General features: G+C 34.2%; 1 protein-coding gene across 2 annotated transcripts in view; it reads right to left on the bottom strand.

The window, feature by feature from the left end:
- Positions 1-1,162: 1,162 nt before the first annotated feature.
- The window catches only part of LOC111052401 (upstream stimulatory factor 1), a 30,562-nt gene continuing 4,196 nt past the window's right edge, over positions 1,163-27,528 (bottom strand). The window contains exons 3-6 of one of the 2 annotated variants that reach the window (XM_022339064.2): positions 10,025-10,165; positions 8,739-8,851; positions 6,752-6,886; positions 1,163-5,498 (exon numbers count right to left, since the gene is read on the bottom strand). In XM_022339064.2, coding sequence (XP_022194756.1) covers positions 5,283-5,498; positions 6,752-6,886; positions 8,739-8,851; positions 10,025-10,165 — 605 coding nt within the window. In that variant the 3' untranslated portion in view covers positions 1,163-5,282. The remainder of the gene's footprint in view (positions 5,499-6,751; positions 6,887-8,738; positions 8,852-10,024; positions 10,166-27,528) is intronic. The other variant, XM_022339070.2, reaches the window with a different exon arrangement.

Below are 27,528 nucleotides of genomic sequence, written 5' to 3'. Positions count from 1 at the left end.
CCAGTTTTGGTTTTCTGGGCTGTATCAATTTTTTTGTTTTTTCTCATGCGCTACAGGCAGTATTTTTTGTAATGTTTTAGCAATTTTAATTACCTAGACTAGACTCCCAGCTTTTTTATTTTCACTTTTTTATACTAGTTTATTTTTATTATTTAATTTGATAATTTTTTTACCTTGTTAATTCTACTTCGATTATCTGATCACACTACTGGATACTTGTTGAAATCTCACAACAATTAAAATGACTCCCTCTGCTTATGATAGAAGTGAAAGGAAATACAGGAAGAATAATTCTTCACAATAATATTGGAAAGTTTCAAATCGTTTTATAAAAAAAAGTATTCAGAAGATGACAGATAGCAAAGGATTGAACTGAGAGGGAGGATAATATTAAACGCTCAAGTCACCAAAAATTATAATAGAAATGGTCAATATGATTTAAAAATAACGAATACTCTGTATTTCAAATAATAAACTTTAATAGTATAGTTCTATTTACATATTTATAATAATTGAACATATTTACAGTTGAATAGAATATCAATAATACACTGGGAAAAATAAAAAGAACACGATTTAATCAAACATGTGTAAATAACAACTATTATTCAACAAACTATGAAAATATATATGGAAACAACTAAGTTGGTTATGAATGTAATATTCAAAATAAAATAAACCTATAGTAAAATAATATCATAGGTGGAAACTTATGGTTATCTGAACAATTATCTAGCAACAAGCATTTTTCAAGACAACTAGAACTCACAGCTTCATAATATAGTTACAGAATATAGAAAGACTGACATTGAATTGTATTATAAAAATACTGTAGTTATCAGTAGTGATAGTTAATGTAGTTAACATTGAGAATAAAAATTATAATTTAATGTCATACTTGAACATACTAAACGGTCGAAGGTGTCATACCCTTCCTAATAAGACACAACGAGAATTAACACAATCTGCTTGAATTAACAGCAAGGTATCCACTTGTTTATTCATATTAAATTTTTAGAATACAAATTTAATAAGAACATTTTCTATTACGGTATATTATAGTGTATAAAATAGAAGAACGTATGAGAAACTTATTGTACATAAATGTTAAACTGGCAGGTATTATAATGTGAATAATTGCAAAATCTACATAAAACAAGCATTTTGAAAATCAAATATATAAAAATTGGCCGAGAAGCACTGCTATTGTACGTAATAGAATCGGCAGAAATAGAAATTTCTTTACTAAAATTCAGGAATGCAGTTCCAACAATATACTCTCTCAATACTTTTATGTGATTCTAGATGAAAAAGACAAAAGTCAAAGGTTAGATTAAAATAATATAAGACACACAAAAAAATAATCAATACTGTATGGATAAATTTTGTTTAAATAAACTGTTTTTCGTAGCAAGATTTGTTGGAAATAAAGAAAAACATATTGGAGCTTTTCATGATTGTTATCAACTTGAAATATACTAGAGTTGAAGTCTAGAAATATATGGGTCTAATGTTTAGGTGTATTGAGAACCACCAGGTTAGTGTTAATGGAGTAGAGAAAGATTGTTTATTTTATGCTGCTGCATCTAAGAGCATTCTTGAAATTAGTGATTCAACCCCTAGTGATACCACTGAAGTCATGATAAAAGATTTGAGAATAATCTATGTTTCGAGAAATTTTTCACATCAATGGGAATAGAAAGCTTACTAAATTTTCAATAGCAGTGAACGCAGTGCATTTTAATTACAAATTCGTGGACGGAATACGAAAAGACTTATTAACGTTACGTTCTGTTTATGATGAAATTACATATCTCATTCAATGGATTCCGAGACATTCCACACTAGTCATATTGTAGTTGTAATTTGGAGCAAATTAATTCAATTTTTGAACACTTACTTTACAGGTAAAATAATAATTATCATATTCCAACTTATAGGTACTGTACAGTAGTATCTATAGAAACTAAAAAATATATTAAAATGCTAAAAATTGATAATTAATAAAAAAAATGGAAGAAAGATACGAAATATTTTCTGTAAATGGTAGTTAGTCAAGTGTGAGCACAAGTGAAAAATGGAAGTGTTGAATTAATAGGCTAGATTCAACTTCGAGACCTCCAGTTAATAGTGTTATTACTGTACCTACTAAGAACTAAAACATAGTGATAATTACCAATTACGATAAGTATAAAGGAGAAAATAATTTTCATGAACTCTTATTGTATCGAATTGTAATAGAATGACTGGCCTATATTTTTTTAATTTAGATTCTACTTGAAGTTATTAGCAATAATAATTGCACTAGTTGAACTAGGCTTATATTGTACTTTTATCACGAATTGTAAATTTTTCTTTCAAAATGCTTAGTTGAAGATTTCAAATAGAGAGTTAGGGTGAAGATTTCAAATGTTATGTAAGACACTATTGTCATTGCCTTCAACAAGATATTTAAATGTATTATAAAATAGTATCACTTTGCAAACTTGCCATGCAACAAGCAATGAGTATGAGGTTAACAGTTTCAATTCAAACGGTTATAAATTATTACAAATAATTGGTATTAAATCATGTGAAACTGACAAGGAACCGTAATATCCATTATAAATATGATATAATATAACAGGTATCACTAGAGCATAAATTCCACTTCATAGTAACATAATAACACTTTTATATAGGCTACTAAAATGATACAATCATCTGACCAACGAGTTTCACTATATAATCTAGGACGTGATACATTTTTTGAAGCTTGTTTGCAAAAACTGTTATCAATCATCTTGAGTCAGCTTAATCTTTCAACTGAATGTTACTGATAGATGATTTAGATTGATTTCGTTCGGTGCAAACCAGCATAATTGTTTTTGGATCAAAAGATAAATAATTATTCATTGAAAACCAATCAACTATTTGTAATAGTTATCAACCGTTCTTATCCATCGTGGAGCAAATTAATGAACTTCAAATAGGCAAGCTCCAGCTTCCAAATGGCAAGAACTGCAAGCATGTAACTGTGGTCAGCTAGGATTTGCCGAATATTAGAGATAAAAAATATGTTAAAAATGTTGAGAGGTTAGCATTAATTGATTGTGGTGATTTATATTCCACGAGGCTGGTGGCTTAGAAACAGCTATGCCAACCATACTAACCAACAATTAGGGCTGACAAATCATGTTGAACATTACTGAAATACCAATAATGAGAACCAGATTTATTATAAGTGTTACAGAAAATCGTTACTGGAAAAGGATGAATTTCATGAAAGGATAGTGAATTTTCAATTTGACTTGATGCCAAAAAGATGTTAAATTTATGTGAGAATCGACTTCCATGTGCATGGAATGATTTTTCCAATGTTTTTGGTGATGTTGATGATTTCATAGGCTTCTGCGTGAGAAATAGGGTAGATGAAGATGAGAGATGAATAGGCCCATAATTTTGAGTAAAGTTTAAACCACCGAGGAGTGATTCCCGAACTCATGTGTTTTTTATCGGAGCTGGGCTTGAGCAACCACCCTCGAGGCGGCAGAACATTGCGGCAGTGAATTTTCTGATTTCTACTTTCTCAGTTGATCTCAACAGAGATGTCGCTGTGGAATATCGATACTTATTTGCAAGGAAGTAGTAAGTTCCCTTGTTACTTCACTGTTACTTCTTGTGAAATGAATCACTTTCGGCCACTATTGAAGTCAGTATTTATGAGTGAAGTGTGCTTTGTATTTCAAATCAATCAAATTTCAAATTTGGCGAGTAATCTCAAACTATCCATGGATAAACTGGAATAATGAGGAATGTTTGCACGAGATGTGTGACTCGAACCACGAGAAAAAAAACATTCAACCAATGCTTAAAGTTCCATGCCTAGTCCACACACTCTCGCCAAGTCGCTGGCCACTTTGGTCTTGCTACCCACACTGCAATGTGACCAGTGCCTGGGATATATATTTGTAAATGCTCGGCTGACCACTCGCCTTCGCTTGTCTCGTCTCGTCAAAAATCGGAGCGAAGGCGAGTGCTGGTAATCCAGTTATCAACACTCTCGCACTCGGTGTCAATTATACGCACTTGATGAGAGTGTGGATGCAGCATAAAGTGTATCTCATCATAGTGATAGCCCTGTCTAGACTGCAGCCTATACGACTTTGGTGTCCAACTTGGAAACACCAACAGTAAAAATGCAATGCTGATCTTCCCGAAGCTGGGTAAACAATTTATAAATGACAACAAATTCCTTCTATCCAAATTTAGCCTTTCCTGTGTATATAATCCCAAAACATATTAATAATTCAATAAACAGGTGCAAACTTCATTTCAGAGTTGAATAGACCTAATTACACACACACAATTCAAAAGCATATTAGGGCATCATAAAAAAGCAAAAACAAAATAAAGTATCAGTTCAAAACCAATGTCTTATCAAGTTGATAAAAGAAATTCGGCTCGTTCCTAGCTGACTGGTTCGTTTAAGGTACTTTTCCCTGGTGACGCAAAACTCTAGCTCATTCCTCCACTGAAGAGTGAATCATTATTGGATCAAGAGCTAATTGGAAGTATCACCCAGGCGGACAAATATGTTTTGCAGAACTTGCTCTTTCGCAGTGGAAGACAAATTGAAAGAACCCATTGCATTAGTCATGCTACGTACGGTTTGTAGAAGTAGACGGTAGTGTACTTAAAAAACTAGGAAACTAAGTACAGTCACCACCACCATAAAGAAAAGTTAACATAAGAAGATATCCCATGATATAGGTAATTTATGTTCAAATTTTCAAGCCGATATCTTGTTAACTCAAGCCAATTACTGTATTATTAAGTTTTGTTGGTGTGAAGAGAGTAAGAACGACATAGTATGAGAGACTACCAGGGTCACATAGCTTCTCCAAAAATAACTACTAGGACTATCGGCTAGAGTTGAAATTAAAATAGGAACAATTCGCCCTATACCATGGGTATCTTATGCTATATTTTCTCTATGCCTCCACTAACCAAGGTTTCAAACTCATATTCGCCAATCTACTGAAATTCTAATGAGAAACAGACAATTGAATATGGAAAGACATCGGGAAGACCTAAAATTTAGTCGAAATAAACGCATGATCACTACCAACTTCTTCTATAACCGTGATTTTGAAGGAGCTAAACCATTACTCCGCTAGGACTTAGGGTTTCGCGTCACCAGGTAGGTAAGAGCACCTAGGAATGGTGGAGAGAAAATACGCACTCTCTACCAACCGTACTTCTATTCAATCTAAATCAAACAGTGTAGACAGAGATGAAGGCTATGAAAGAGGATCTGAATTGGGTATGATGCCATGCTGTACTAGCTGTTCCCTTAGTTGGTGGTTCTCCAGTTTCAGCGAGTCCATTTGCCTGGAAACCATTTCCAGTTCAGCAATCAGCTGTTCGTTCTCCTTCATGTACTCGTGGAGACGCGTGTTCGACTGCTTCAGTTCGGTTATGTAGTCACACGCCTTTGCAAGAATGCCACCCTTACTCTGAAATCCGCAAAAAAATAACTTTCTAAATACTGTAATATAACAGAGATATTATTTAATGCTAGTATGTAACCAGTGCTTCGCACTGTGGAAAATTTGGTGTTGTAAAATGCAATCTCCTTATGTCCAGGAAACATAGAAAATAGGATAATTAATTTATTATTTGTTTAAAATTATGTGTATTATCTTCATAAGAGTCCAGCAAAAAATGGATTTGATATGTCTCGAACCCGCAACCTTTGATTCATTAACCACACTCGCTACCAACTAAGCTACGAAGCCACTTGGAGAAAGCCCTGTTTGGTTGGGCTTCTATAGTTACATAAACTTTTAATCACAAAATGAATTAATTTGTTTTGATTATTAAATGAAAATTGATTGATTAATAGTACAGTAATAAAAATAAACCTATGTTTATACTAGGTAAATTCAGAATCTTTATGCAAAATTTCAAGTTAATCAGTTCAGTAGTTCAGACGTGATGATGCGTCATTCGTGTATTTTCTATTCCGTAGCTACATGTAGCCTACATGACAATTCTTTCCTTTATTATATTATAGAAGATTAATCAGCAATGGAGTCTATTGTTAATTGCATGCAATCGGTCTGACCAGTTGACAGTATGACTTGTAGGACATTTGCTTACAACAGATGATTAGTATTGTTGATACGTCAACCCAATCAGCCATTGCTCGTTTTCAGACCGATATCTCGTCAACACGACACGAAAGGACAGAATTTACTCTGATGGACAGTATTGGAGGAGACTGTGGTTTATAACTGCGCGAGGTCTACTGTTCACTGAACTACTAATAATATGTATTACCTATAATATTAATAAATGTATTATATACAGTCTAATATTATATTAATTTGAATAAAATTAGACTAGAATTATTGAAAGTGAAATGTAACTAACTTATCTTTATGAAATGTTACTGTTTATACAATTTAGGAGAAGAGCAGTTTCGGGCTAAGTCTGTTTCTTTCTCTCTCAGTCATAACTACAATATGATTTGTAATTGTTTCAATAAATAATAATAATATCTGAATATTTACTTGGAAACAAATGCCGTGACTACAACAGAAATGAGTCATTGAATAAAAATATAAATTAAATAGTTTGTGCAAAATTCTCAACTGACTGAACATACTCAACATACTCGTATTATAGGTTGCGACCTGGCGAGGTTCAAGTCTATAGCTGGTTGTCGTATAATACAGCTTATAATAATCAACGTTAGTGCCCTCACCTGTGTTTCGAAGCCCTTAGAAGTGTCCTGAGCGCAATCAGGAATTATCTTACTGAGGTTCATTATCCAGTTATTGATTTTATCCCTACGCCGCCTTTCCACTTCATTGTGAGTTGCTCGTCTCTTATCATCTCTCTGAAAAAATAGATTGAAAAACTTGAACTTGTGCAACAAATTTAATTCACAAATCAAAAATTCTTTATTCCATAAAAAACCAAAGATTACATTGAAATGCAGACCATGTTACTGGAATATCAAAAATGAAAAAAACTATGTAGGATTATACCTAAAACCTATGTCTAAGAAAAGCTATCAAATTAATAGAGATGATCTTTGTGCCAATAAACAGACTGAAGCAGGCTTTCTGACGTCTCCCAGCCCTGGCTGTATAGCCACCCCTCCACCTTACGCTTTAATGCAGCCACACTGCATTCATCCATATCAGCTCTTATCTCAGCAGGCAAATTACGATAGACCATTTGAGTCAGATAAAAAGGTGTCCTCAGCTCCACTCCATGCCACCTGCGGCGTCGCAAAACCCAAGTTTTGTATCAACATAGCTCTTTAAATGTATAACCAATAAACCAAATTATTACGACCTCCTATACTAGCTTCGACCATTCTTGTAAAACAATACACTTTTTAAAATTTCTGAATCTCAATCTGCTAGTTTTGTATAATGTACGAGGATCAATAAGTATGAGACAAATCAATTCTTCTCAAAAAACGGCCGAATTGATCATCAGAAAACTTTTAGGCCATGAAGCTGATAACTCGGATATTCCCCAGACACACCAAGCATTAAAGATAGAACTATAAAAATGAATAAATTATATTTTTACCCTATTTAAAATTATTCATTTCTATTTTTCTCCTATATTTTATGCTTGGTGTGGGGATTGCCTGGGCCCACGCTTCGCGGTAAATGCAACGTTTTAATGAACGATGCAGGGAGTCTTGTAATCCTGATATTATAACCTAACCTACCTGATTTTTAAATGTAACTCCCATTTTTCATGCAACTTTATTAGAAATAAATTTGATCTGGAACCTTACAATGACATCTGATGTTGTTCAATCATATTTTCTAAGTAGCCTAAAAGCGCAATTTCATTCAGTTTACAATGACAAGTCCACTCGAGAATTGCATCGTGGAAGAACAACGTATTTTTAGCCGTAGTAGTTGTAGCATACTCGATTACAAGATGTTCAATGATATAATAAATTATGCTTTACAGGAATAGATAGATTCAATTTTGATATTAATGAATAGATCCCAGATAGATTCGTGAAAGTAACTCATGAGATTGGTCCATGAGATTGCATCTATTTAATGATGGATCGGATATACAGCCCGTCTAAAAATCCACATGGAAATAGAAAGAAAAAGAAAAATCTTAGTACCCTTTTTGAAATATTTAATCACAACATATTTCGGACATTGATGCCATTTTCAAGTGATATAAATTAAATAAATTTACTCCATATCACTTGAAAATGGCATCAATGTCCGAAACATGTTGTGATTAAATATTTCAAAAAGGGTACTAAGATTTTTATTTTTATTTCTATTTCTATAAAAGTAGCCCTATACAGAAAAGAGATAAATCCACATGGGTTGTGATATTCCAATTGTCAGTGTTGAATTTGAATTAATTGAAAATAAGCAGAAAAAACTCCAAAGAATCTAGAAGCGCTTCAAAACTACTTTCGTTTTCCTCACATCTCATGAGGTTACATTGCTAAGCTGAGTTGATTAAGACAGTCATAAATCTCAAACAGAACTTTGAGACTTCAATGCTAGAGTTTTATTTATCACATAGGCCTATCAATCAACCAAGGTGTTTGCAGAACAATTAATATAATGTAGATTTGTTATGCCTATGAGGAATATAAGAATGATCAACACGATCAAGCCAAAAACTCAATAGTAAATAAAATATATTAAGAAACGTAAAAGTACAAAAATTGAAGAGCTAACACTCACAGTTGATGTAGTCCTGGTTATCCCATTCTCATTCCTTGTCGCTCTTGGAGAAAGAGACCTTTGATTTGTTGGAGAAAATACATCTTGAGGAGATCCTATTACATAGAACTGACCTGTCAGTTAGAAAATAATACATTAATTCATGCTATAAAGTCGAAAATAGAAGCATTAACTGATTTTCATGGTCGTAGGTAGTGAATAAAGTTGATAAACAGTAGCCTCAAATGTGCATCAGAAATATGAATGTTGATATAGGCCTAGCCTTATTAGGTATCAAAATGTACAGAGCAAACTTATCCAAGTGTTTTATCACAGCACCATGCTTTACTATTAACTTCTCTTCCTCATGTGATACGCGATACAAGTTTCATATAAAAATAGTTTCAAATTTCTATTCATTTGCATTCACTCTACTCTTGAAATACTTCTATTTGACTTACTTTTGAACCAATTTATTTTTATTCAACTTTTTATGAATAAATAAATTATCAGAGATAGAAAAGTGATAAGTTTATTTTTTACAGTATGACAGCAAGCTTTCATGGGGCGAGAACATTGAGGCAGTCTGCTCCAGGTTGAGCAGGGTGGTTTTCCTGCTGAGAGGTCTTAAATACAGTGTACCACCTTATTATCTTATTAACTTTGTTATTTTGGCTTTTTTCAGAGCGTGATTTTGTATGGCCTCCCACTCTGGGGTGCAGCCACAGATGTCGTCCGAGTCCTTCGTCTCCAGAAGAGAGTCTTGAGGATTATTTATGGGGCTAGTAGATTAGCCCACTGTCGCCCGCTCTTTATTAAAGAGAGGATCCTCACTGTCTTCTCCTATCCCTCTATATTCTCCATACTCTTTGCAGAACAAATGCAGACGTGGGTTGCTCATGACCCGACAGAGCTCCCACCCGTATGAGACTAGGGATAGACTCAGGCTGGATGTACCCTACCAGAGGCTGAGTAGAACCTGGACTGGGACTATGTCTATCAGCCTCTATAACAGGCTGCCTCTGTTGGCCAGGGATCTGCCAGCTGTGCGGTTTCAAGGGGCTCTGAAGAGCCTGCTGACGGATGACCCTCTGTACTCGCTCCGTAGGTTCTATAGTATGTTGGAGAGCAGTGTGGTGAGTGTTTATTTTTTCATTCGATTTCTGCCTTACGGAGCTGTTTTTCTAACATTTTCTTGTCGTGTCCCAGTGGGCTTCAGTTTAGTGTTCCCTTTTATGAACCTAATTAATTGAATACTAAATACTAAAATACTAGCAATCCTTGAATTTCGTCTATGAAAGCCTTACCATTGAGTTGACTGGACAACAATGCCTGTACATTAGTTTGTTGGGAAGCATTTGAATAAGTAGGACTTGAAGTTGATACAATCTGAGGTACCGATTCCATTGAATCATTTCCTTGAACGTGGACCACACGATAAGTAACTGCTGAAAACAACCGAGAAGAATAAAACACTAAACTTTGAACATGTTGCTGTTTGAAACTATAAATCCAGTCAAAATATAATTTTATTCATTTCAAGAGTGTTGAATACAACTAGCCAGAAAATACATAAGCACCAAAGAAAAACCTTGATAATTTTGTTTGTTTTCACATTCGAACAACAAATTTCAGCTGAAGAAATATCAAGATATAAAATAAATTTCTCTAATTACTGATCAGACAGGAAAAGAAGATGTTAAAGTATCAAGTATCTAACAGAGTTACATATTTTGTTTAAAATCTGACTGCAAGAGTGCAGATAAAACAACAAGTTTAATGGTTGCTGCAATTACAGTATTATTAAAATGGATTTTATTTTGCCTACTACAGTAGTTGCTTTGAGTATGATCAGATTGGAGGAGTATATTAGCAAATGCACGCGTTGTCGTGCATGACCAAGCGCGCAGCTATGACAAACAAATCCTGGAAAGAGCAATACGAACACAAGCAATGAACGCGTGCACTTGCTGGTGACGTTTAGTGTGAGCAGCTACAGACAAATCACAACGTGCTTCAATGGCTCTTTTCATATTTTGGTTTTCTGCTCATGCATGATCTCACTGCACTTGCACATATACGCATCTAATGTGATCAAACCCTTAATCTTCGATTTACTTAGTGTTGAAGAGTTTTAAAGCATTCTAATCAATATTTAGTATTAGCTGGTTCACAATGGATCCTTTCTCAAGGATTCCGTAAAACTCGATATCTTCCGTAGAACTTTCGTAAACTCATTAGATTTCATATCGATCAAAAACACAGTTCATACATCATACATTACTGTACTGTTTCCTGTAAGAAGTTGTCAAGAGTCGAATTTTTAGTAAATTGTCAAGAGTCGAATTTATAGTACGGTAAGTAAATTGAGAGGCTGATGTGCAGGAATTTTTCAATGAAGACGTGTCTCAAATACTATCTGGCTAATTTGCCAGTAAGTTTAAGCGCAAGGTATAAAGGTGCGTCCACACATGCCGAACCGAACCTCGAACCGCGCAGCGATGCGTGAATTCCTCCGAACATCGCGCCGTTCAGCGAAGCGCACGGCGAATTCAGCAAATCATATGATAGAACTTAAAAAACGTACATCTGTTCCATTATTGCTTTCTACCTGACTCCACTCAACCTCAATAATATTGCTTTGATAATTGATATATGTTTAATAATAATAATAATCCTTTCCTTTCCTTTTTCCTTCGTCCTGGTACCCCCAGAAGAAGGGAGTTTATTATAGAAAATATAACAAAAATGAAAAATACACTTATAACAAAAGAAGAAATAATTGTCAATCTTGAGTAGAAAAAAAATTATACATTGATAATAATTCATTTAATTGTATTGTGTAGCAGTATATAATAATAATAATAATAATATTCTGGAAATACTTCCAGAATGCAAACAGTGGTCTGCTAAAGGCCGTTTGTCTGGTAGACAGGGAGTACAGCCCATTGCAGCTGGCACATGGAGTCCAACAGCTAACAGCCAGCACAGTAGAAGAGAGGCTGGAAGCGTGGAAGCAGAAAGAGCTGCATGGAAGATTTGTTGCAGCACTTCATTCTGATTGTGTTGACAGAAAAGAATCAATTGAATGGTTGCAGACTAGTGGAATATTCGGTGAGACTGAAGGTTTCATGTTTGCCATTCAGGACCAGGTAATCAGCACTAGAGCTTACAAAAGATATGTGATGGGACTCACAGTGGATAGTAGCTGTCGGCTCTGCAGGAAAGCCATAGAATCGATACAGCATATTTGTGGTGGCTGCTCTGTACTAGCTAATACAGAGTATTTGCAACGGCACAACAATGTGGCCAAAGTGGTTCATCAGGCAATGGCGAAAAGATATGAGTTGATAGCGAGTGAGGTGCCCTATTACAAGTGTAAGCCAGAAATGGTCTTGAATAGTGAAAAGTGAAGACTTCTTTGGGATTGTTGTATGACAACTGACAGAGCAGTGGAGGCTAACAGGCCAGACATCGTCTTGTTTGACAGAAAGAATAAAGAGGCTTACATAATTGATGTGGCAGTGCCCCTTGATGAGAATCTTGTGAGTACCATTGCCGAAAAGAAAAGAAAATACCAGCCCCTGTCAGTTGAACTGAAAGATATGTATAAATTAAGGAAGGTGGTGATAATCCCTATAGTAGTGTCTGCCAATGGACTGGTCAAAAAAAGAATGGAGACAAGCAATGGAACAACTGCAGTTGGAGAACTGACATATGAGAATTATGCAGAAAGCAGCAGTCCTTGGTACAACTAATATTGTACGTAAGTTTCTAAGCCTCTGATCTGGAAAAGAGTGAATGAGTCTCTGCTTTGAATTGCAACTATTTTAGTCTTGAGATCAGAATTGATCTCCGGCTACTTAGTTATTAAGACAAAAAATATTTTTCAATAATAATAATAATAATAATAATAATAATATAATAATTTCAATTTATTTTCATTTAAAGTTACATAGCATCATAAACATACAGTGTTTTGTTGCTCCTTTAGTTAAGAGCTAATTGAGGAGTATTCAAATTTCATATTACATCATAATAGTTGTTATACATTCTATAATACAAAAATCTGGTGTGGTACACTCACACAACTTTCCTTGCTCATTGAACTGTAAACCTCATTCTTAGACGAGAATAATTTAGGGGAATAACATAATGACGATTGGCGGCAAAATATTTGCAACTACGATCAGACTACTTTATATGTGTATATATAATTGTTTTCAGAGTACTTTTTCCTTTGTGTAAATTGTGAAATTCGATGATTTTTCCAAAAGTCGTCAAAACAGCTGTTCTACAGATGAAATATCTAGACTATGACTGTGTTCTTTTTATAAACTGCTCTACCTACCCCCTACCTCATGCACTAGAAGGAGGTTACAACGTTCATTTCTCAAGGATGGGGTGGACCCCCCATTAGTTTTCCAGGGAAAAGACTCATGCCAGTTGATAGAGCTGATAAATAACTATACAGGGTATGAATTTGAAAAAAATCGGTCAAGTAATTTTTGAGAAAATCGTAAAAAACATGGTTTTTTAGTAATTATCTGCCATTTTTCTCAAGAATATTACGAAGCTCCTGCAATTTTCCCAAAAATGAGACTCATGTCAGTTGATAGGGCTTATGAATAGCTATCTATGGTATAAATTTGAAGAAAATCGTTGAAGCCGTTTTCGAGAAAACCGTGAAAAACATGATTTTTTAGTCATTATATACCATTTTTCTCAAGAATATTACAGAGCTCCTGGAATTTTCCCAGAAATGAGACTCATGTCAGTTGATAGGGTTTATAAATAGCTATCCATGGTATAAATTTGAAGAAAATCGTTCTCGAAGAAAGCCGTTTTCGAGAAAAACGTAAAAAATATGTTTTTTTAGTAATTATCCGCCATTTTTTCCGCCATCTTGAATTGAATTTTATTGAATTTCTTATTGTCAGATCCTTATGGTATAAGGACCTTAAGTTTAAAATTTCAAGTCAATCGGTTAATTAGGAATGGAGTTATCGTGTTCACATACAAACACACATACACACACACATACACACACATAGACCAACACCTAAAAATCATGTTTTTGGACTCATGGGACCTTGAAACGTATAGAAATTAAGAAATTGGGGTACCTTAATTTTTTTTGGAAAGTAATACTTTCCTTACCTATGGTAATAGGGCAAGGAAAGTAAAAATGAGAGTTTTTGTAAAGTGTTTATTAATTAAATTTTGTTTTTTTGACCGAGCGAAGTGAGGTCCAAGATTCAAGTCGTCGGTTTTGCATTTCTCTTGCATTTATATGTTTCTATGTTTATATGTTCCGTATTAACGGCGAAGCGCGGTAATAGATTTCCATGAAATTTGACAGACAGGTATGTTCCTTTTTAAATTTCGCGTCGACTTATATACAAAGTTTTTGGAACTTTTTCATTTCAAGGATAATATAAAAGAAAAGGAGCCTCCTTCATAAGCCAATATTAGAGTAAAAATCAGAATAAAGAATAATTATTATTCATCATAAATCAGCTGTCGAGTGGATTATAAATTGCATTCAATGATGCATGCAATTCAATATCTCAATGTAGGCCTAAGGCTAGCTTCACACGCATTCGGTTTCATTCTGTTCGGTTCTTTAGAAATTGTCAATTTTTTGTGTACTATTGGAATATGGGCTTTAGTACACTCAACAATAAATTTTCCACTTTTCGACCGAATTTGACTTATGATGCATGATTTTGGACCGCCTTGACGAGCCGAGAAGAATGAAGTGTAGTACGATGAAATCTGAGCATTGTGTCAGAAGTTATAAGTGTTTGAAATTTTGATCCTTGAGGTGTCCTTAAGCGCGCCTCTCCACTAGGAAATACTGAAATGAAGTGCATCTAACGGGTGATTCTCATAGAACATAATCTCATGAACTTATGTCATTGTGCGAAAAATCAATGTGAGGATAATGTAGTTGGTGATGATGGTTGAAGCTGAAAATTAGGTGTTTTTCACAATACAAGGAGCATTGTTGTCAAGTGTACCTGGAAATCTATATGAGATAGAACGCTCAACCTGATCTCAGATTGTAGAGCACAAAAATACGCCCAGAGGGATTTTGAATTATACATCTAAGGGCCGTTTGCACAGTGTTAAGTTTGAGCTAAAGCTTAAACCAAATCTAGATTTTTTTTGGTTTGAACTAAAATTCCGTTTGCACAGTATCAGTTCAAACTCTGTATTGAGTTTAAACTCTGGGAAAGTTTAAACCTCCACAGCATTTGGTTTAAACCAAATAATTTGGATTAACTTGACATCTGTAAAAATTTGATGGGGGAACAGCTTTCGACTTTTGTCGAAACTTTTTCGACAGTTGTTTTTATTGCTTCTGTAGACGATAATAATTATTTAGGTTATAGTGATTCATTATTTGAATGTAAAAATAATTATAATGGAGGAATTGATAGAAGTTTTTAATGCGATTGAAAAAGATGAATGCGAAGAAATTTTGAAACAGAAAAATTGGACAAAAACGGATAATAAATTGAAATTTCTGGGATGATAGGGAATTTTCTTTATGGTTTTGCTTGAGTAAAGCAACTGCCAATTAGTATTTGATTGAATAAACCACTTGATAGAAATTAAGCCAATTTTTAACAGTGGTCTTTGATTAGAAAACATGTTTTTAATAACACATAACTGAGATATTTTGCTTTCAAGAGATTTCTAATAAACGAGAAAGACCGTAGTAGATTCAAGCGTAACAATATAAGTTTTTTATCTTAAATTCTAAAATATATTTTTTGGTGCCAACTAAACATAAGTTTTTAAAGAATTTCTTGATCGCTTTTCACTTTTATTACCGTACAGCTTAGAGCTTACAGCTCTGTGGATTTTGAACAAGAAAATAGTAGCTGCATAACCTCAATTTACTGATCGTTTGTAAACAAATAACAAATTTCCTGTAATTATCAATCTGACAATCTATTACCAACTTAACGCTAAACTAGTTCAACTTAAACTGGATTAGTAAATGCACTGAAAAACCCGATTCAAGTTTAAACTTTCAGATTAACTCAAACTCGATTAACTTAATTGAGTTTAGCAATCTATACTGTGCAAACGGCCCTAAATGGTAACAATCGGAAGATATTGTTGATCAAAAACTAAAATTTATCAAAATTGATTTTTTCTTCAAATTTCACTCATTTTTGAAAAATCATAACTCAGTACTCAATGGAGATAGAGAGTTCCGAATGATCTCATTTTATTCAGAATTTCATAATCTAGAAAAAAGGCGAGAGCAAATTTTTCTGTCCGATTATGAGATTTGGCAGAAGAAATAGCTGAAAACTGGAAAATGAGCCGAAAATACGAGGTTTTTGGGCCACCCTGTATCTAGCACAAGGAAATTTTGCATGAAGAAATTGGTTCTTGACTTCTCTTATGTACCCAAATAATATATTAAAAAATCAGAACTACAATATAAATTATTGCAAGCACACGCCCTTTTTTTATGTCTATATTGACTGGACTATTTCGCTAGCAACGAATTGAAGCCTGATGCGTTCGGTTCTATGCGGTTTCTATTCGGTACCGAATTACCGTTTCACACTTAACGGAATTTGCCGAAAACGAAACGAACCGAATGAGTGTGAAACTAGCCTAAAGCTAGGTTTTCGTTTGTGCGTAAACGCCGTCGTCGACCACGACAGGACAAGGATCTCAGATTGGGAAGATTTCAATTTTTCTGAATAACCTAAAATATCATTTTCAATAATTATGCTTTAATGAGGGAGGTTGAGCTTATACTTTTTTATACTTTCAAATGGCAATATGTTTATACTATTAAAAATGTTTTGATTCTTGAATAATAAAAACAAATAATGAAAAAGTTATTTGATCAGCTCTTTTAGCACACTTGAAATTTGGACATTATGAATGACAACAATGCTTGCACCTTAAGGTACGTTTTCGTTTATGCGAACTCATCCCACGTCAACCGCGACCGGGTCGGGCTCGAACAAAATGGCCGACTGCTTCTGTGTTAAATCATAGGAGCGTTTTCGTTTATGCAAATTTTTCACTGCGGACCAAACTTCGTAGGCATTCGATTGCGGCAGCACTCCTCGAGAAGCAGTCTCTCGGCCATCCGCAGGGAATTCTAATCTCAAATATCTTACAGAAGATCAAGCAGGCAATAGTCAAAGAAGAGACCGGGATTTATTTCAAAATGACTAGATGGCTTAGTGAAGTTGATGATGAAGAATTGATTGAAAATATCAGAGAATTGTGTGGACTATTAATTGCATGCAGTGAGGCATGCAATTGATAATTTGAAGTAGCATAGTATTTTCTTCCGACTTTTCTCTGTTTTCAACTCGGTAAGCTTTTGATGATAGTAGCAAAGCTGTTTACATCAAATTATTAGCATTGTCGATACAACAACCCAAACTGACATTATTGGTTTATACACCGATATCTCGCCGACACGACAAAACAGGACAGAATTTACTCTGATGAGCAGTATTTAGAGGAGACTGTGGTTTAGAACTGCGCAAGGTCTACTGTTCACAGCTAGTAGTTTCCATCTAGGATTTGATATTCAAAGTTCTAATTTCTACCTCTTGAATCACAACATAAGTCACTCTATAATCTACTAATTCGGTGCTCAATAGTAACAATAGTATTGTTTTGATAATTAATCCTATACTATAAAACGAGCAACTTCTTTTTATATGTTTAGATGTTTAAATGTTTATATGTTTGTATTTCACCGGATCTCGAAAACGGATCTAACGATTCTCACGAAATTCAGAACATAGTAGGTTTATAATATAAAGATTAGATTGCACTAGGTCTCATCCCTAGGAAAACTCGCTGAAGGACAATGAAAGAATAATTATTATTCATCCTTGGAAAAGCAGCTGATAATAATTATTTTTTAGTCTGTTGGTAATGGAAGTGAGTGAGCGAGTTCATGTGTGTGGGACTGTGTCAAAATTATGACTCAGCTGTTGAACTTTTGTAATCATTCAACCAGGTACTTAGTGCCGGTTGCAAAAAAGCCAGGTTATTTTCAATCCTGATTAATTCCGGTAGATCCATCTTTTTGAAATGGTCTTATCTGATTTGGTTCACGTGAAGTTAATCAGGATTAAAATTTAACCGGCTTTTGTACAACTGGGCCTTTGTGAGGGAAATTTTTGCATTCCTCTGGGAATTAATCCCAATTTACTGTGATTAGATAGAACATTTCCGTATGAATGTTATTATAATTTCTTCTTCGTTATAATTTGTTTATGCTTTTGTACTCCAGAGCGAAGCTCGGTCCCCGATATTAAATATGTTTATTTTCACAAACTCTGTATAATAACCATATTATGGTGAATGTGAAACAGCTGCATCAAAGAAATTGAACCTCAAAAACATATGTTTAGAAAACACTTAGTATTGAAACTTCGTTTTTCCTGATGCAATGCCTACATGTGGTATGGATTAATTATTAATTTTTCAGCTTTTAGTCCAGTCAAGGAAAGGTTATAGAGGGAAATGTTGAGAAGACAAATTTTGACCCCACAGTTCTGTTAAGGGTAGTAAGGAGGTAAACATATCAAAAGTCCCACCCCTACCCCCTGTGCTAAGGGGGTGGGGGTGGTGTAAAGGTACCAGTTTTTGGTTTCTCGCATAAAACTCAAAAACTATGTATCCTAAGGACTTGACTGTCATATAATAAATTAAAGCTTACACAATTTCCATTATATTAAGCTTACACAATATTCATTCTACAAATTTTTTATATCTTCTCTAGTTCTCGAGATATCTGCTCTTGAACGTGTGACATTTTTGAGAAAAACACGTTCGCCACCAATTTTTTTCTATTTTTGCTCTTATAACTTTTCAAAAATATATGGGAGAAATCCATGCTGATTATGAGCTTATAGAGCATTAAATTCTTTTCAATTTGATTTATAATTTCACTTTTTTACTTATTTCCCTACACCTTTAGTGTTGAGTGTCAAATCTCCATTTTTGCAACAATAGACCAATTGACAAAGGAATTTGGAGGGAATTTTTTAAACAAAATTTTTGTCTTTGCAGCTTTTTGAGACTAGTTAGGAGGAGAACATATCAAAAGTCCCCATTCCTAATTCATGTGCTAAGGGGATGAGGGTGGTTTAAAAGTTTCATTTTTTGCTTCCACGCTCATATCTTGAGAACAATGCGTTCAACCGACATAACCAGCTATTCAAAAATTAAGCTTGATAAATTTTCTACACTTTTAGTTCAGTGGAGTTTTGTGATATTCCCAAGAGTTCCCGAGATATTCGCTTTTGAATATGTGTAATTGTTAAAATAACAAGTTTTTATCCAATGTTTTGCTCTTTCAAGGCATATAACTTTCAACAATGCATCATAAAAACTAATGCTTATCGTAGGTTTGTAGAGCTTTGGATTATCTTTGAAATGAAGTATTATACCACTATTCCAAGTTTTCCTTTCATTGTTTGTAAAGTATTAAATCTGGGCAGATAAAAAGCCCTAACAGAAACAGTAATAGGTCTGAAAATAAAGTAACTGGCTAATATCGCCAAATAGATAATAACTAAGATTAGATAGCATCAGCTTGTTCTGGCTAAATGGTACAAGAACCTAAAAAGGATTTGAAGGAAGTTTATTGCTCATAAATAGATTATTATATAAAATATTTGAAGATTGAGGTTATGTACATGTATTCACGGATCGGTGACCTAGAGATCGATCAAACCGAGGAACGTAGAATCTGACCAAAACCCCTTGGCAGAGCTTTATTGCAATCAGATGGTGTGCAATGTGAAAAAACACCTGTCCACGTGGCTAATTATTAGGTAGCATGGAATTAATATTAATGTATAGAATATTAACTAGCATGTAAAGAGCATAAATAAAAAACCAAATAAAAATAATTAATGTATTCAGGAAATAAGAGTTACCAGGCGCATGAATACCGAATAAAATTTGCATGCACCAATAGTAAACGGCAGTTAATAGGCGGCAACTGTAGGCCAATTCAAAAATATTTCTATATATTTATATAAATGTACTAGATTTTGTGTTAAAACTTTGTATAGTCTATGTTATCGATATGGCTCGAATGCAAAGAAATTATTAATCATATAATCTAAGCAATATTTTGGCATTTTTTTTTTGTAAGATCTATTTGAACCTAATGGCGGAGGACTAAGATATTTAAATTTTATGCTAATTTGAAAGTCGGAAAGAGGATCTGTAAAACTTGAAAAAGAAGAACCAGCACTCGCCAGCCAAATGCCACCATAAGAGGACCCCAAATATTTTAGAGCGTATTACCTTATTAATGATTTTGTAAAAGTTAAAGTTAAAGTAAATTATTAAATTTCTTAAAGGACTTCGTGATGCTATTGTGAAGCAGAAGTCATTTCATTTTGAATTAAACTTATAACCCCTTGGAGGAGACGATTCCGGCTACCATATTCCCGGACCACATGGAGTTGGATCGACATCGGCGGCTTACAAGAAGATTTTCGACACGTGAGTGATTAAATTTGAATTAGTGATGGGCGCCCTAGTGCTTCGAATTAATCTGATGATCAAAGCTAGCTCGCCGAAAGGGTTTTATTATAAATTGAGAAATTAATAAGAGTAATACTTGCGCAAGTAAAATTAGTATTAAAGGTATTTATTTGAAAGAAAAATATAGATCAATATTTTAGAAATTTCTATTAAATCAAAGAAGTACAAAATCTAGGCTATTAAAACATATGCATATAATATTTAATTTTTTGCAATACAATTTGCGATAATTTATTATAGTTCTAATTCACTAGATGAATGGCTCTACCTATTCCGTCAGGTGCCGAATCTTGCACCCTGAGATAAAAATATATATATTCGATACAAATAAATCTACTAAATACTAGAGATTTTAATATATATATATATTTGGATTATTAGTGGCTAATTTATCAAGCTGATCTTAGAGCACACATTTTTAATTGAATTGTCCAAGTCGACAAGTATTAGCAAGTGCATATCGCAGCTACATGCAACAGAATGCATATGATTTTAAGATAAAGGCACATGGTAATGATTCGTGCCATAAATCTAGAATATAAAGTTAGCCTGTGATATTTTATTGATTTCAATTATTGTTCTATTTTTATATTATATTTTTTTTTATCGCTCTTTATATATTTCTTGCCTCGATTTATTTTTTTGCATTATTTGTGTAATATATGTATGAAACTTTCATGGTGTGCAATTTATTTTTTATTCCTCAACACTATAGTATAAGTATCATTTATATATATATTTATTATTTATTGAATTACAAGAGTTATAGGAGAAGCCCATATCTAAGCCTATCAAGATTTTTTAAGACTGAATACTATTAGAAAACCACGACCTAATTATATCAAATCTCATGCTTTACCGACTGATGCCAAGCAGGAGGCTAATCGTTATTTAAATATAAATAATAACGTGACATAAAAGACATGCCGTACCAACGTGGGACTGATGATGAGAGCCAAGCTCATTGAATAATTATTTGAAATTAAGTCAATAACCATATTGAAAATTATAGATAACTTATACGAGTTGTGAGGAAAACTGGCGAAGGGAAATTTGTATTACTTTTTGGGGAATCAATAACTTTAAATAAAGAGAAACTATATGTTTTAAAGAAAATTTTATATTATTAGTACTGTAAAAATTACATGTCTATAGAGAGAGATTATATTTTACAAGCCTAAACTGCTATTACTTTCTAGTCAAAAATATATTATGTGTTTAAGCCGGTTGGAAAATAAGTCACAGCCTGTAAACTAGCCAAGAATAAATCAAAACAAAACATTGGGGGCGCTAGAGCATTATAAAAAACTTAAGTATAAATACCTTGTTGTAAGAGTATCCAAACACTTTACACATCACTGTTCACTGTAAGTCCCGGTTTGTGTCTCTTTTTTAAGCATTTTCGCTTATCATTCTTATCACTGTTTAATTAGCATTTATCATATTTGACATAATGAATCACACTCCCGCAAACTCTGAAGTTTCATATATGTACGGCGGTTGCACAGATCCCACTTTGTCGACTCCAAGCACATCAAACCCCACCACGGTAGATGCCAATACGCCACGAGAAAGGGAACCAGGAAGCGTCGGGTCGATAGTCTTCGATCCACCAGGTCTGCAACCTCTATCATCCACTCGAATCGACGCCGCTGACACACCATTGAATCAACGGATAGTAGAGATCAACTTTGAAGGGGGCGAGGAGCAGCCTGCAGAACCCGCATCGCCGGAGGCCGAGTCACACCTGAGCAAACAAAGTATATTTTCAATCACAGAGTTAGATCCGCTTCAAAAGGTAATAATGGAACAAACTAGCAGTACTTTCAATATTATGTTACAAAAAACAATGGATAATATGATGCAGGAGATTAAAAAAGAGATTGCTACAGTAAAAGAGGAAAATAAACAAACAGTGGAACAGGGCATGAAAGAGACCGCAGGCGCTATAAAATCAGTAGAACAACGGTTGGATAATATTGAAACTAAAGTAGAGAATCATAGGGAAGAATTAAAAGCAATGATAACCCTACAAAAAGAAAGTCAGGATAAAGTTACAGCAGGATTATCGGAAAGGTTGGATACGGTTACATGTGAACTCAATGAAAGGATAGATAACCTAACTACACAAATCACTACACCCATTCAGGATATAACAAATAACATTAAGGCCGATTGCCACCAAGAAATCCACAAACAAATTACCGTTGCCAATCAAACCTTAACAACTACAGTTGACAAAAATATTAACAGTATTAAAGAAATACAAAATAAACAGATTAATATGTCCACAAAAATGAACCAACTGCAAGGTAGCATAAATCAAAACACAGAAACCTGTAAAGCTTTAAATGGAACTCTACTAATTCAAAAATCCACTCTGACTCAATTAAATCAAGAAATAAACGCAAATAAAATTACACATAATAGTCAATGGCAGATAACACAGGAAAAAATAATAGCATTGGAAAATCATATTCAACAACAACCTCAAGGGATTCAAACAGACAACCTCAACGTACATAGTATATTACAAGGACTAGGAAAATTTGACAATACTGATCGCCATTTGCAACCTCAACCATTCATTGATCAGATAAAATTAGTACAAACTCTTGCACCTACCTCTTGGAATTTTTGGCGTCTTCGTTTGACTAATTTATTGATTGGCGAACCCCTGATGTTCTTTCGGAGTAGAGCCCATGAATTTACATCATTGGATGAGTTTGTCGCTGTCTTCCTGGAACAGTATTGGAGCAGAAGTAAACAGTTGGACGTGCTAGCGGACATTATATCATGCGATTTCAACCCTAACTTAGACGGTGCATGTACCACTTTCGTCACTGCCCTACAGTTTAAAAATTCTCAATTGAGCGAGCCCATTAACGAATCGGCATTAGCAAGTATTATTTTAAAGAAGCTACCGTATCAAGTTAGAATGGCACTCGCCACACAACCCATTACTGATTGTAAGCAGCTGATAAATCATTTATATGGCATACAGTCTGCAATGGCAATATCAAACCACCGTTCAGACCAGAGATACGCACAAAATCTACATAACTCAAAATTTAGTCAGTATAACAGCCAAAATTATGAACCAGTATCATATGATCACTCTCGATCTACTCCTCAATTTAAACGCTGCTATGATCATAATCAAAATAATTGGAATAGTAGAAGCTTTCAAAATTGTCAAACAAACCATTATCCACAGCAAAACCTACAAAAGAAATTATTATTATGGCCGTGATCAATTTAACACAAACAATGATTACACTCAGAATAATCATAATAGAAATTATAAACCACCACCTCATCAAATTAGTACAAATTATACATTAGCGTATGCCACAGGATCAAATCAACAAAAAACACGGAACCCAGCACCCATCGACCCGCCACCAGATATACAGAAAACTACAGCTAATAAACCAGGACTATATGATACCCCCGATATAACACCTACAAGCTCAAATGAAACAAACCAAGAAAAGCAGGATATTTCAACGTCATACACCACATTCAGAAATGATTTACCGAAAATATTATTAGAAGAACAAAAGCCAATTCCAGATAAACCACCACCAAAAACCAGCCGCAAACATCAACCCATATTAAGTATCCTGTTCCCCAACGAAGAGCAACCCGCCACCGAAGAGTCACTGCTAAATATAAACAGCCACCAGGATCATGCTATAATTAAGGAGTTGATGAATATAGAACAAACTGAAAATGTAACAGATCTGCGCACCGAACCTACAACCGCTTATCAAGGGACACCACCGAAGCAAACCAGGGACCCCATGGAAGAACGAGAGGATGGCATCCAGGACAAGAGGAGCGACCACCGCAAGGCCCGGAGACGGAAGCGCCCGAGGACACCGGACGGCCGACATCAAAGAACGAGAGGACGGCATTCGGGAGAAGAAGATGCATCGCAAGGCCCGGAGGCGGAAGAAACGGAGGAACCGCGCGCACCGATGGAGGCCGCATGCGCGTTTTAAACGCCCGAGGAGGATACCGGACCGGGACCAGTTTGGAGAACAGACCACCGACGTCATGCATCCGCGGCACATACGCTTTAAAACAGATAACCAGCTATGTGACCGGCAAAATGGACGTAATAAATGGGATAGAACCGAAGCTATTAGAAGGACTACTATCGATTCATGTGCGGACAATAAATTGGATTATTTGTGGGAACTAATTAAGAATGGAAAGTGTCTAGGAAGAGTGGAAGATATAAGGAATTATATTAATAAAATGGAAGTACCGGGCTATTATATGTGGAAAGATTGTATTATTAAAGAACTAATTAGTGTTTTGATTTATTGTATTGTGTGGATTACCATGGCTGTGATAATATTGAAAAGTGATGCTATAATTAAGACCATGTTATTGTTGAAAGAATTTATTAGTGTTGATTGGAATTGTTATATTATTGAATTGTTTATTATGATGATGAAGCCTAATAATGAATTTAAGTGGATAGTCTTGAAAGAAAATAAATGGAAGGCTTTGAATCAATTAAAAGAAATTATTATTAAAGGAACAAGGAGTTATTTGAAGAAAGAATACACAAGATACCAGGGCTTTAAATTTATGAAGAAAAAATTATCAATAGGACAGCCTCACAAATCAACAGCAGATAACCTAGCCAGCCTACAACATCTACAAACAGAATGCAAGAAGATGCAAGTAAACCACGGGATTTTTACATGCAATATCGTCAAATTTGAAATAATATGATAAGAAATCAAGGAAAACATTATTATCAAACCGATTACTAACCTTCCTTAATAAATTTAATCTTGGCATAGGACCGCGTGGCAACAATCCAATGTTTTAATTCCTTCCAGCCGTTAGAAGCCTGCAATAAGAAAAAGAATAATTTTTAAATGTGTAATTAAATTAGCTACATCCACTAAAAAAGGACACAAGCGGGGATAGTATATTTAAAATTTGTAAATTACCTTTAAAGAGAAAAAAATGCAGCAGTTAGGTTAATAATTATGAAATTCGACAGCAAATTCTGTAGAACCAGTGACCAGCTGGGCAAGGCCACCTGAATCAAATATGTAATGCCTGCAAACATATGATTATGAAAAAGTATGGTAACCCAAAATTGTTATTTATTATTGTTATTTATTATATTTATTAATGTCGGTATATTTATTTATATGTTTTATATTTATTACTTTTAATTATGCCACGTTTGTTACCTGAAAAAGACCTAAAGTGAATACAAGCTACCAAAAAACCAAAGAGCCATTAGCAAAAGAAAAGTATTGTACCTGATGTATAGAAAATTATTTATATTAAGACCTAAGGAATACTATAAGATATAAGCCCAGAAGTTTTGTGAATCGAAATTATTGTCTAAAAGGAATCATTTATGAGAATTATGAAATGTGTGTAGTTAGGTTGGCGGCCCTGCAAGCGGCGAATTTAAAAATTACTATGTTTTAAGTGTTGTCAGGAGGAGTGCGTTTAGAAGTTTATATTTATGATATTTTATGTGTGTTGAGGAGGAGAATTTGTTATTGTATTTGATAAAGGTATAAAGGAGATGCAGCAAATATGTCTGCGAACTGTGATAGAAGTATGAGAGTATAATTTATAAATAAAGTATAGTGTATATCGATGTATTGAAGGGTGGGTTTTCATTAAAAACATTATGATTCTCAAATATTTTGAATTCAAACCCAGGGGCGCATGTAAAGTATTAAATCTGGGCAGATAAAAAGCCCTAACAGAAACAGTAATAGGTCTGAAAATAAAGTAACTGGCTAATATCGCCAAATAGATAATAACTAAGATTAGATAGCATCAGCTTGTTCTGGCTAAATGGTACAAGAACCTAAAAAGGATTTGAAGGAAGTTTATTGCTCATAAATAGATTATTATATAAAATATTTGAAGATTGAGGTTATGTACATGTATTCACGGATCGGTGACCTAGAGATCGATCAAACCGAGGAACGTAGAATCTGACCAAAACCCCTTGGCAGAGCTTTATTGCAATCAGATGGTGTGCAATGTGAAAAAACACCTGTCCACGTGGCTAATTATTAGGTAGCATGGAATTAATATTAATGTATAGAATATTAACTAGCATGTAAAGAGCATAAATAAAAAACCAAATAAAAATAATTTAATGTATTCAGGAAATAAGAGTTACCAGGCGCATGAATACCGAATAAAATTTGCATGCACCAATAGTAAAACGGCAGTTAATAGGCGGCAACTGTAGGCCAATTCAAAAATATTTCTATATATTTATATAAATGTACTAGATTTTGTGTTAAAACTTTGTATAGTCTATGTTATCGATATGGCTCGAATGCAAAGAAATTATTAATCATATAATCTAAGCAATATTTTGGCATTTTTTTTTGTAAGATCTATTTGAACCTAATGGCGGAGGACTAAGATATTTAAATTTTATGCTAATTTGAAAGTCGGAAAGAGGATCTGTAAAACTTGAAAAAGAAGAACCAGCACTCGCCAGCCAAATGCCACCATAAGAGGACCCCAATATTTTAGAGCGTATTACCTTATTAATGATTTTGTAAAAGTTAAAGTTAAAGTAAATTATTAAATTTCTTAAAGGACTTCGTGATGCTATTGTGAAGCAGAAGTCATTTCATTTTGAATTAAACTTATAACCCCTTGGAGGAGACGATTCCGGCTACCATATTCCCGGACCACATGGAGTTGGATCGACATCGGCGGCTTACAAGAAGATTTTCGACACGTGAGTGATTAATTTGAATTAGTGATGGGCGCCCTAGTGCTTCGAATTAATCTGATGATCAAAGCTAGCTCGCCGAAAGGGTTTTATTATAAATTGAGAAATTAATAAGAGTAATACTTGCGCAAGTAAAATTAGTATTAAAGGTATTTATTTGAAAGAAAAATATAGATCAATATTTTAGAAATTTCTATTAAATCAAAGAAGTACAAAATCTAGGCTATTAAAACATATGCATATAATATTTAATTTTTTGCAATACAATTTGCGATAATTTATTATAGTTCTAATTCACTAGATGAATGGCTCTACCTATTCCGTCAGGTGCCGAATCTTGCACCCTGAGATAAAAATATATATATTCGATACAAATAAATCTACTAAATACTAGAGATTTTAATATATATATATATTTGGATTATTAGTGGCTAATTTATCAAGCTGATCTTAGAGCACACATTTTTAATTGAATTGTCCAAGTCG

The sequence above is a fragment of the Nilaparvata lugens genome, chromosome 11 (assembly GCF_014356525.2).
Source record: "Nilaparvata lugens isolate BPH chromosome 11, ASM1435652v1, whole genome shotgun sequence".
NCBI classification, from domain to species: Eukaryota; Metazoa; Arthropoda; class Insecta; order Hemiptera; family Delphacidae; genus Nilaparvata; species Nilaparvata lugens.
The sequence above is the reverse complement of the archived record's forward strand: the minus strand, read 5'-3'. Positions and strand labels throughout refer to the sequence as shown.